Source organism: Notechis scutatus, chromosome 7 (genome assembly GCF_049901735.1).
Source record: "Notechis scutatus isolate UNSWTSFEM ecotype Mainland chromosome 7, rNotScu1.2, whole genome shotgun sequence".
In the NCBI taxonomy this organism is placed as follows: Eukaryota; Metazoa; Chordata; class Lepidosauria; order Squamata; family Elapidae; genus Notechis; species Notechis scutatus.
The window spans coordinates 8,636,238-8,649,066 of record NC_142015.1 but is presented as its reverse complement, the minus strand read 5'-3'; the positions used below and the strand labels follow the sequence as shown (position 1 = coordinate 8,649,066).

At 44.0% G+C, this 12,829-nt stretch overlaps 1 protein-coding gene across 2 annotated transcripts in view; it reads right to left on the bottom strand.

The window, feature by feature from the left end:
* The window catches only part of PPP2R2A (protein phosphatase 2 regulatory subunit Balpha), a 61,372-nt gene extending 48,886 nt beyond the window's left edge, over positions 1–12,486 (bottom strand). The window contains exons 1-2 of one of the 2 annotated variants that reach the window (XM_026671321.2): positions 11,865–12,486; positions 9,253–9,330 (exon numbers count right to left, since the gene is read on the bottom strand). In XM_026671321.2, coding sequence (XP_026527106.1) covers positions 9,253–9,330; positions 11,865–11,871 — 85 coding nt within the window. In that variant the 5' untranslated portion in view covers positions 11,872–12,486. Of the gene's footprint in view, positions 1–9,252; positions 9,331–10,032; positions 10,377–11,864 lie in introns of those variants that run through there. The other variant, XM_087969944.1, reaches the window with a different exon arrangement.
* Between the last annotated feature and the right edge of the window lie 343 nt (positions 12,487–12,829).

Sequence of the window (12,829 nt, the reverse complement as noted above, 5' to 3'; positions counted from 1 at the left end):
TTAATATGTGAAACCACTTTCTTGTCTTAGAATTCATTAAGACCTGCCCAATTCCTTCGTTTTCAGCTGAACAAAAGCCAAAATGCCAGGACCTTTTCAAAATAAGGAGGAAGGCCAAGTTAATCTATCAAGGGACCTTGACACTTGAAAAAAAGGAAAAACACAATCAGAGGAAAAGTGACACATTGTGCAAATCAATGGCAATAGGAAGACGTCTCACGAACCTTCGCTGTGGGAGCAAATGGCCAGCAGAGTTCCTTTCCTCTCTCAAAATGCTGCTGTGGTCATCCGTGGGAAGGAAATGGCATACTTTAGCCTGTTTATTTTAGCCCAAAACCCCTCCTCTGATTAGCAGCCCATAAACCCAAGAACAGTCAAGTCCTGCTTTTCTGTTTGAAAAACTAGGCATGAAAATAATCAAAGCATAAAACACTGAGATGCTGGTGGAAACTGAAAGGGAGGAAAGCAAATGGGGATTTGCCAAAGGATTTGGCACTCTGAACTCATGAGTAAACATTAAAATTATTCTCAATTTAGTTCCCTTTTTGGATGTTGCTAAAAAGGGTATTCAAGGAGACAGAGAAACCACCCATGTCAATACAACCAACCTGATAACCCTGCGCCAAGAATTGATCCCAAACTTTCTCTTTGGTGATTACCCTCTAAGATCTTCCCCCATCCTCCTATCCTTCTGCAAGTGGCTTAAGACCTGGCTCTGCTCATCGGCCGAGGGACCAAATGGGGAAGTTCCACGCTGGAGGTGCTTGCTGTACTGATGACAGGCCCCTCCTTGTTCTCTGCTCTTACCTGTCCATTTTTCTTTTTTGGTCACCATATAGTTATAATTTTTGTTGAGGGGATGTGGTGGCTCAGTAGTTAAAGGTGTGAACTTGTCAGGTGGAAAGTGAGCAGCCTGAGTTCCAGACCCGAGCACTGCATGATGGGGTGAGCTCCCATTACTTGCCCCAGCTCCTGCCTACCTAGCAGTTTGAAAGCATGCAAATGCAAGTAGATAAATAGGTACCACTTTGGTGGGAAGGTAGCAGCATTCCATGTGCCTTTGCCTTATAGTCACACTGGCCACAGGACCACAGAAAATGTCTTCAACAACGTTGACTCCGTTAGCCAAGAAACGGAGATGAGCACCATCCCCTAGAGTTGAACACAACTGGACAGAGGGAACCTTTCCCTTTTTATTTGTTCTTTTTCATTGTTTATTTCATTGTTCTATTGTCTTATTTCTGTTCTGTTCAGCCTCTTTTCATTTCTTCCTTTTTATTGTTGTGAGCCACCTAGAGTAGCCCCACAGTGAGACAGGTGGCAAATAAAATTCACAATAATAACCTCTAGCAAGATCCAGCCTCTGCTACGAACTAATACTGTGAAAGTTGATTAGAGCTTCACCCACAATCCATGCCAATGATCTTCGTATCTGCATAAAATTCACAGAGAATCCATCCCAAAGAATGCTAGGCACTCCCACAGTATTTCTAGTGCCAGGACATCTGATCATGCTTAAAAAAAAAAAAAACAGGTCCATGCAACATCCTTTTTGGTGCTTTAACTTTAAAAAGGAATGGAAACACCCAAGGAGACAAAATAGAAATGTTCAGGGAGAGAATAATAAAATTCTCCATCATTCTCTTCCAGGTCTCAAACAGATCAACAAAACACAATTTGCTTTTGAGACTTCTTGAGAAGTTTTGGGAAATTGCCAAGGATAAGACAACGATTTTTACACTTAATAGGGTGAGTGAGAGATATAGGTGAACACCATTATTTTCTCTGTGCCCTCTTTAGCAGTGTGTAACCTCTCGAGGTCCCATTTCTTTCTTAGGGAGTTCAGGAGAAAATGCTTCTCATAGGAAGTTCTTAGAGCTGTCACCAAGGAGAAGAATTGCGTCCTTGAGAAATTCTTGGATTTCTCCTTTCCCTAGGGCAAAAGGAAACTAATTTGGTGGGGGGGGGGAGAGGGGTTACACTCATTTACCCTTTGCCTGGATACAGGCTGAGCCCAGCATACATCTGTTTTTCTTCTGACAGCCTTTGCCCTTAATACTAGTAATAGCTTCCACAACAGACCCAATCTGAAAACCCCTGTGATGTCCCACCAAGGATCAAAGCACTTTAGCATAGTCTCATCTTTCTCAGAGAATGGTTCTTTTTGGAGGAAGGGGAGATCAAGTTTAATAAATCATCATCATCATCATCTTGGATCCTTGGCACTTACAACTGAGTGCCTGTCTCAGTGCCTGTCTTCTCCTTGTTGCAAGGGGACAACATTTCACAATGGGGGACATGTTGGGAGACTATGCTCAACAGCTTGCCTAGGAAGAGTGGAGACCCAGTCAGAGCACATTCTGACAACCCAATTGTGGGGAGAATCAGGTTACACAAAATATTTTATAATTTCAGGGAGCTCACAGTATTACAAAGTTTGCAAACTCTTGAAATGGAATGTGAGAATGACCTTGGGAGACAGGAGGAATATCCACTGCATAGATAACAGTCTGATAAATGAAATGTGAGTCCAAAAGGGATGGAGAAAGCATCTCAGAAGGGACTGTCCTTAATTTTTGGAACATTTTTTTTATTTTGGGGAAGCGTTTTACTTTTTGGAAGAGAAAGGGATGGACTTGCAAGGTTCTGTATACTTATAATTAAAGCAGAGCTAATCTGATTGTGATGCTCTCCATCTGAATTAGCTTGAGGGGCAACACTTCTGGACCCCAGAAAATAAGAATGCATTCCTAACAATTGTCCAGACAGCACAGATTTATAGGAGACAGTAAGTACCTGTAGTGCCATATAGCCCTTTTTATTCAAAGAAAAGAGCATGAAGACATTCATGAGAATCTGTCCTTATCACCTTAAAGCAACTGTGTCTGTTCCCAGGACTGCATAGCTCCAGCATGAACCAGAAAAAAATGTGCTTGGTTTTGGGAACTGTAGAACAGGTGAGCCCGCATGCCTTTCTCGAATTCTTTGTTCAAAGCATTGCACAGTCCTAATAAGGGCTCTTTGGTGATCTCTGAGCTTGGTTGTTTTCTTGCAGACGTTTCATTACCCAAACTATGTAGCATTTTCAGTGCTAGGTAACTTCATCAATTCTAGACTAGCACTGGTGATGTGACCTAGTTTGGGTAATGAAACATCTGCAAGAAAACAACCATACTCAGAGAGCACCGAGAACCCCTTATTTCAACCCTGAGCTACACACATCCTCATTTATTGACATAGCAAGAAGCCTGCCAAGCCTTCCCCAAACCAGAGTGGATGAGAGCTTTGCGTGCAGAGAACTTCCTGCTACTACAGAATACTATCTTCAGACAAGGACGGTGAGCTGAAAGGGGAAAATAAACTAAATCCAGACCACATCTGCCCTGCAAAGCTTTCCAAAGCCAGTTTGGCCTAATCCACAACCAACTGTACACATATACATATACATTCTGCTCAGAGACAGTTTCTCCTATCCAAAAGTCTGCAGAAAGGGATTTCCCAACCCTGTGACTTTAAGATGTGATAGACTGTAACTCCCAGAGGCACCCCAACGGATCCAACAAGCTGAGGATCCAACAAGCACTTAGCGGAGAAAGCCAGTTTATCTTTATCACTCTCCACCTGTTTGTTGCCACAATCAACAATATATTTACTGGTATCTTGCATCTCTGATTGAGGATGACTGAATATTTTGTATTTGGTGCTACTTTTAACTGCTGTCTGTTACACGAGTGAACCTTCACCTAGAAACTTTTTTAAACAGTTGCATTCTTAGCTTCTGGCCAACTTTTGCTCGAAAACACAGTAGCCTCTACATGCATCCCAAACTATTTGCAGATAGAACAGATAATACGTTTGACAAGTAGACCTCAACTTACAACCATTTGTTTAACGCCTGTTTGAAATCACAGAGCCAGTGAAAAAAACGTGACTTATGATTAGTCCTCACATTGCCGTAGCATCCCCATGACCAAGGGATCAAATCTAGGCACTTGGCAACCAGCATGTACTTAACAGCTGTTCCAGCATTCTGGGGTCGTGCAACTTCTATTTGCAAGCTTCCCAACCTGCTTCCAACAAGCAAAGTCCATGGGGGAAGCCGGATTCACTTAACAACTGCACTGATTTGCTTAACGACTGTGGCAAAAAAAATGTTTGCAAAATTGAATGCAACTCACTTACCACCTGCCTTGCTTAGCAGTGTAAACTTTGGTTCCAACTGCAATGATTCACTGAACAACTGAGGCAAGAGAGGTCATAAAACAGGGCAAAATTCACTTAACAAATGCCTTGCTCAGCAATGGACATTTTAGGCTCTATAATGGTCCTAAGTTGAGAAACACCTGTAGTAAAAAAGATGAGGTGGAGATGAAATGGTCCCCAAAGAACTTCTCTGATTTCAAACTATACCACAAGGAAGCAACTAATTACAAACCTACTTTCAAAGCATTCAAAGGACAGGAGCTCCTCATTTAATGACCACTTGTTCACTGGCCATTCAAACTTGCTACAGCACCAAACACATGATAATCATGAGCAGTTCTCAAAGTTCCAGCCCTCACAGAGCCATGTGGTCACGTGATTTCGCTTTGAGTGTTCAACAACCAGCCTGGATTTTTGACCACTAGAGCAGGGGTCTTCAACCTTGGCAACTTTAAGACTGTGGACTTCAATTCCCAGAGTTCCTCAGCCAGCAAAGCTGGCTGAGGAATTCTGGGAGTTGAAGTCCACAAGTCTTAAAGTTGCCATGGTTGGAGACCCCTGCGCTAGAGTCTCATTCACACAATACAATTTGTGACCTTCCTGGTTGGCTTCCCACACACAGAGTTAATGGGAAAGCCAACAGGAAATTAGATTCTATGAGGTCCTCATTTAACAATCTGCAGTGATTCGCTTAACATCAATAACCAGGGATTGCTGAAACTGCCGCTGCTAAATGATGTGGCCACATGATGCCATGCTTTATGACTGCGTCATTTAGTGACAGAAATCCCAGTACTAATAATTATCATTAACTGCTTGCAAATTCAAAGGAAAGGAAAAAGGAAGACGCATTTATTCTATTCTTAGTATTCCACAATATCAAGAAGTCTGTAAGTAAATCATCCATTCATCCTGCAGGTTCGTTTTTGGAAGTTACCCAACCACCTTTGAAAAGTTAAGGCATGGTAAAGAACTGTATAGCTCTCGTGTAATAGCACCATAATTAAACAGGATTGAATATCCTGATTGAATCGCCTGATTTAGAGAAAGAGCAAATGAATGACTGGGCAAAAATCAGTTCAAGGAAAACAGATGAATGGTTAGATCTCAATTTAAAAAAAACAAAAACAAAAAAAACACAGATTAATTTAACAAGCAATTTGATCAGGGATTAACTACCCTGTATTATTAATTTAACAGTAAAAGTGTCTTACATAATCTATTATAAAGCTTGGTCATTTAGATCTCTAAACTACTGCACCTAGCAATATGTGCAGCAAAATAAGTTATGAAAATGGATCTGGTCACATGGGTCCCTCAATTATGACTGCCATGATTGACAACAGAAATTCCAGGCTCCATCACAGTCATAATTTGAGGATTATGTACCTCCTTAAGCTCCTGAAGGAAATGAATTGAACAAAGGAAGAAAAATACAATTGTACATACACCTCAACTTATAGATTTTCAAAAGACTTGAAAACCTTAAAGGCAAAATAGGTGAATACCAGCCTCAGGAATTCATGCCATATAACTGGTTATTTATTTCATGTAATATGTTATTGTTTGTTTCAAGTGTACGTAGTTTCCCCCAACAACTGGCATCAGTGCATTAAATAAATAAAACGTTCACTGAAAGAACATTTTCCCATTTGTTGGAAATCACAAATTCAAGACAGTCCCAATTCTCACTAGGATTACTGCTTTTTGCATTGCAGCTTAAATACCCCCCAATAAAAATCAATCATTTGTGGTATCTTTTGTCTATTAACTTCAGTTTAATTCTAGAAAGTTCTCTTCTCACTCTTACTGTGTTTGCAAGCTATCTGCTTTTCAGGCAATCTTAGGGTTGTTGATAATTAACATTGTCTGTAAAATGTGCAAAATGAACTACATATTAAGATCAGTTGTTCTTTTTTAAAAACATAGAAAACATGCAGAACTGAAAACTTGTTCGTTTCAGGCAGCCATTTTTATGGATAAAAGCTGAATGCAATTTTAGATAGGAAATAGATTGGGGTGGGGAAAACTGTCTTTGAAGCAAAAGATGCTACATTTCAGGAAAATAAGTGACTGAATTGTGGATACTCTAGATGCTCTCTGAGCTTGGTTGTTTTCTCGCAGACATTTCATTACCAAACTAGGTAACATCAACAGTCCTAGAAGAAAGTGAGATTTGCTCTCATTGTATATACTAGTCTGAACCCATGAAGGCTTACAAACATTAGTGTTACGTTAGTGTTATATTTCCGAGCCAATCTCAGACACTACAAAGAATTGTGAGAGGCTAAAAGTTACAATTAAGCAATAACAGATGGGCCTCAGGATCCTTATTCTTACAATATTTATTTGCACATTGCAACAAGTATCACACATCTCAACAAGCCATTGTGTGGTTTGCTTGGCTTCAACTCAGAATGCTATATGAAGTTCATAAGCCTTCATGTATGGGTTCACTTGTCAGGAGTGGCCTGCTACTGATTATTCAACCACAGACATGCAAACTATATTTCAGTCCCTATCATCTTAAGTGTCAATTAAGTTGTCTTCTCAAGCTGGAGAACCTACACCATTTCAGACAAATGGCTGTCCAGTCTCTTCTTAAAAATCTCCAGTGACGGAGCACCCATGATTTCTGAAGGCAAGTTGTTCCACTGGTTAATTGTCCTCACTGTTAGAAAGTTTCTCCTTAATTCTTCTCTCTTTGATAAATTTCCAACCATTGTTTCTTGTCCTGCCCTCTGGTGCTTTGGAAAATAATTTGACCCCCTTTTCTTTGTGGCAGCCCCTCGAATATTGGAATACTGCTATCATGTCACCCCTAACTCTTCTTTTCTTTAGGCTGTTCTTCAAGTTTCAGATTTTGACTGTTTTTCCCCAGCGCGATTCCGGGGAAATGGTACCACAGAAGGAAAAAGAACCCCAGATCATCCCAGCCTGCTCTTGTTCTCAATACAGGCAGCCTTCACAGCAATGGGCGTTCCTTTTGCACCAGCTGCAACAGATCAATAGCACAGTGATTCATACAGCAATGGTCAGTAGGCTTTACCGATGCCTATTTAGCAAGCCATACACTGTGCTCTAGTTAACAACAGTATCCACCATAGAGTGTAGTTGCTGGGAAAATAGGGAGTTTCAAATCACTGTGTGCACAAAACAGCTTGCTCTGGTCCATCCACAGAGCAAAACTGAGCCGTTCTGAACCAGGCAGGAAGAATTACAGGGAGGGAACAGGGGAAGAGGCCAAAGATATCAGGCATTGAAGGGAGCCTCAGAATGGACAGAAGATGAGAGAGAAAGGAAGCAGATGGGCCAGCAGCAGCCCTTATGGGGAGGGAAAAGAAGGGGAGATACAAACCAGTTTCTCCTATTTGGCAGCGCAGATTTTTTTCCCCCTGCTGACCTAAAAAAAAAAATGTCTAGCAGAATATGAAGGTTTATTATGAACCAATTTTCCCTATTTTGTGCATCTTGCTCTAGAGAGTTACAGATCTGTACAGTCAACTAATATGCAATAACTGGTCCGTATCTCTCCAATAAAACAATATTACATGTAGTCCTCGACTTACAGCAGTTCATTTAGTCACTTTCAAAGTTACAATGGCACTGGAAAAAAGTGACTCACACTTACAACCTTTGTAGCATCCCTATGATCACGTGATCAAAATCCAGGTGCTTGGCAATTGGTTCATACTTACAACCGTTGCTCACATGATCCCCTTTTGCGACCTTTTGACAAGCAAAATCAGTGGGGAAGCCAGATTCACTTTAACCAACATGTTTCTAAATTATCAACTGCAAGGAATTCACTTGACAACTGTGGCAAGAAAGGTCGTAAAATGGGGCAAGCCTCACTTAACAAATGTCTCACTTAACAACAGAAAACTTTTGGGCTCAATTGTGATCGTAAGTCGAGGACTAGCTGCACAGCTCAGCAGAATATGTGATTCCAGCAAAGGTTTAAGGTGGCACACTACATATCTCTAGGATATGACTCAAACCACAGCAGCTCTTTGAAAGTTGCAGGCTGAGGTTTTGCTTCCCGAAACAAAATCTAGATCCATCTGTATACAAGGCAGGCCCTTTATCATCTAAGTATCCTCAAGAAAAAGGAAAGTCTAATATTTGAACTTAGGTGTGTTCCCTTCAACGAAAAAGCCCAATTTCCCTTCTTAGAAGGCGCAAGAAGATTAGATTATATAGCTTTTTTTCAGAAACTGTTACTGTTTCTGTGCTGGCATGATCTCTTGACCCATACTATGCATGCTCCAATTCTCTCGATGCTTCCAGAAACGTATCATTAAAAAGAAACGAAAAATCATTCTCAGTTTTCATGCTACATTTCTCTACAGCAAGAATTCAGGGCTTAGTAACACAACGAGCTCACACTAATAGTGGCATCTATTCAGAAAAGCACAATGCGTGGTTAATTGTCCAGGTTTAACAGCCACAGGTGATTTCTTTAATATAACTCAAGGAATGAAAGGTTGTTTTACACACTGCATGCAACGTGTGTTATAATGCATGTAGGTATGCATCCACATTTACATGCAATGCGCTGTATTGACCAGAAAACCCACCTGCCATTCAACAAAATATTTATATCTTTTTTTCATGTTTATAAACATACCTAAAGAGCGTTGCCCGTAATTTACTAAAATTAATACAATTCGTAAAGTAGCCACATCTTTTCCAGACTCCAGCAAATCCCTTAAAAAGTTGGGCTGCTTTAATTAATAGAGAAAAGGTACTATGCCCTGTGCAAACCAAAGCTTCTCTTCCAAATTATTTTCAAAGCATGCAAGTTCCAATAGAGAAGAAAGAGACATGTGAAAAATGTTTAGCATCCCTTCAAAAACTACCCCGATTCTAACCATTTAATACCTAGCCAAAAGAAGATGAGTAAGCGAGATTCAAGACACTTCAGTAAACTCCCAGGATATTCTCCTTAGGCCCAACATCAGGAAAAGATTTAACTATCCCAGGAATGCAGCATTTCCACTGTGCTCTCATTAGCAATGGTAATGGGGGCTCAGAACTTGTTCTTACCTTCCGCTACATCATCGTCCACAGCGCCTTTCACCTGAGAAAAACACCACTGAATGTCATTCCCGCCACCGCCAGCTCCTAGAAACAGAACAGAAGTTAAAATCAACGTAATTCCACGCTCATCGTATGAAATTTGGCTGTACTGTGTGTTATCATTCCGCTCTGATAAACAGTGCAGCGAATGACTGACGCTGCAAAGGCAAACTCTACACACCCACAAGGACATTCTCAGCACAGATCGAAGCCCACAGATAACCTCCTCGCAAACCATTCTCCTCCTCCACCTGCCACCTAAGCATTGGGTTCGAATTAGCCCAGAGGAAATCTATTCATCCGGCCCAGAAGCACTGCAATTTCTCAGCTAATTCTTAGCCGTTTCCAAAACTACATTCCTGAATACATTCCCCAAATCACACCACAGTTGCAAGGAATTACCTCAGATGTCTTCTAGAATTCCCTGAAAAAATGCAGTGCTTCCTTGCCTTAACAAACAACATTCATTTTCTTCATTAAGCCCTCTCCCACCCCTAATTTGGCTACATTTCCTCCACCACCACTATATTTAAGAACAATAAATCAACATTCTTATTAGCAGTAGCACCAGCAGCAAACTTCACCACCTAAAGAAGAAAACAACAGAAACCTAAGCCAAGAACCTTTCCTATGTGCATAATAAAGAAATAAAACATGATTTTAAAAAAATACAAAACAGAAGCTACAACCTCAAAAGCTGAAGAGGCTGTCAGGCTGCTTTAAAGTTACAAGTAAGTTTCAAACTACCGTAAAAGACGGATCGAAGAGAAAACTTCAGGAACATTTCTGTCTAGGTGGAAGACAATGAATCACTTGAACCTTGCCGCCAAGGCATGTACAAAACACAGAGCAGACACCACCCATTTCTTCTTCATGTCATTTGAAATCAGTCATTTGGGTTGGGTTCATACAGGAAAAAGACGGTGAAGAAGTACGAGCTGGTAGCTTCTAGTTCCTGAAAAAAGGGCTGTCAAAATGGAGCCCTTTCTTTTCATGCCCCTGGCCCCAAAACCAAATGCAAAACAGTGCAGTTTTTTCTTTCTTTCTTTCTCTTTTCTTCCTTTTCCTCTTTCTTTTTCTTTCTTTTTCTTTTTCTTCCTTCCTCCTTCCTTCCTTCCTTCTCTCTTTCTCTCTGTCTCTCTCTCTCCCTTTGCTGCTTAAGGCTGAGCTCTATAGGGAGAATGAAGTTTGAAGCAACTATGTATTCCTTTCCTGGCTCAAGAACAGCAGGAGAACACAGGAAAAGTGGAAACAAAAGTATTCTATTTTAATCTCCCTTCTGTTACAATGTCCTGGACCATTTGACCATATCTGGAAATGGGAAAGGATGCTTAGAGATGGGGATAAATCCATACGCCATGCACAGTATTCCAAATGCGTCCCAAAGGAGCAAAAACCGAGGCCTGTAGCTGAGCTTTGCCTGGAAACCCAAGGTTCTTCTATAAACATAAATGTAAAATACATCTCATTCAAAAAAATAAAAATAAAGTAGGCTGCCCCCCCCCATCCAGCTGTAACTCCCTACATTCCAAGCTCTGCTTCCATTGATGAAGAAAAAGAAAAAAAAAACAGAGGCGTTGTGAGCACATTAAGGGCTGCAAAGCCCTTCTAAATAGGCCCTCTTGTGCTCCAATTCCAAACCTAGAGCCATTAAATCAACTGGGTGTGGGTGAAACAAATTCCGGGGTGGGTAGGGAGAAAAAAGGAACGGGGAAAGGCAGGAAGAAGGGAGCGGGTGTTTAAGGCCTCCCGGTGCATTTTCAAGCACTAGTAAGGTGGGGACCCCCCCCCCAATGAGCAGGAAGAGATGTGGGCTTCACGTAACTATCACATGTTCGGCTGCTCAAGCTGTCAGCAGCCCCCACCCATCCTCGGCTTCCCTCCGTTTGGCACCAGGATTTGCACGTCTCTTCCCACGAAAAGCGGCTGCATCGGAGCACGCTGGCTTGTGGCAAAGGAGCCCACCCTTCCTTTCCCTTTCCCTTTCCGACGCGCCCTCCGCCCTCGCTTCCCAAACACGGGGCGTGCAAAGCAATCCTGCCGGTCCAGCCCCGAATCCCCGCCCGGGGTGGGGTGGGGGAAAAGCCTTTCGAGGCTTATCAGCAGGAAAAAGGGAAATATCAATACGTTTCCACCCCGCACCCCCCACCACCCCCCGACACACACACACACACTCACACCCCCAGACCGCACACCTCGGTCGGAAACCGCTCCAACTTCTGCCTCTCCCACGGCCAAGGAGCAGAAGCCGCCGCTTGACGGGCAGAGGCGAGAAGGGGCATCTTTGGAAACCTTCGTCGGAACGATCCCGGCCGTCCCTCGAGGGGATCGAGGCGGCCCGGGGAAGGCGGACGAAGCGGCCCGGGGAAGGGAGCCAGAATTTCAGGAGACCATTGGAAGGCAGCGGGAGGGAAGGGCTTTCCGTGAACAAGCAACGGGGGCTGAGAGGGCCGGCGGCCAGCTCCGGCACTCGGGCTCTCTGCAAGAGCAAAGCAGCGCAGCCCAGCGCTTCCCCCGCCCGCCCGCCCGGCGCCAGGCTCCAGTCCCCGGGCAGCCCGCGGGCTCCCTCGTCCCTTTACCTGCCATGCTGGGCGCCCAATGGTTGGCGGTCGGGAGGAAGCGGCCTCTCAGCTTCTCAATCCTCTCGCCGGGCCGGTCTCAGAGAGAATGTGCAGGGAGGATGGCAGCGGATCGCGGCCGCCTTGGCGGAGGGGAGGGGGAGGGCAAGGCCGGCTTCGCTTCTAGGGTTTCCCCGCTCTCCGCTTCCTCCTCCTCCTCCTTACCCAGCCCCCCTCCTCCTTGCAAAATGGCGCCGGCAGAACCGAATATGACGTCACCGGCCGAGGCGGGGGAAGGTGGGAAAGCGGTGGGGGTGGGGGAGGGGGAGGCGGCTCGCCCGAAGGGGAAGAGGAAGGGGGCGGGGCCCTAAAAAGGAAAAGAAAAAAGAAAAGGCCGGAGATGTAGCAGTGCGCGCGTTGCGCGCGTTGCGCTCGCTGGGCTGGGGGCGCGTTGCGCTCCCGCCCGCCTGAGGTGGAAGACCTCGAGTTCCCACAACCCGCTTTCCGCGCGGTGAACCCCCAGCGGGTGGGCCTGCCGGGTTAAAAAACCCAAAGGGAACGTGCGCGAGTGCAGCCGAGGAGGCGACGGCTCTTTCGCTGGGGCGCTGCGCTTGCCTTGCCTTCTGCGCCGGTGCCTCTGCGAGCCCGAGAGAGGGATTTTCTGACGAGAATCAACAGGGCGCGAGAGAGGTCGAGGTCAGGCTTTAGCTGGCGTTTTTTTTTTTTTGGGGAGGTAAAAAGCCCCACCATTATCTAGAGATGATGCTGAGATGAGGTCTCTTGGGCTCCGGCTGGAGTTACATTTTGCTTATTGTCCCAGAGGTGCTTTTTCAAAAGGCCACTGGACTTTCTTGATTCCCCCCACCCCTTTGGTTTGGTTTCTCATCCAAGAACTGAAGAAGCCCTTGGAAGAGAAATGGAAAGGAAAAAACCCAAGAAAGCCCATGTCAGATCCGTGCAGAGGTGGTATTCAACAGGTTCTGACC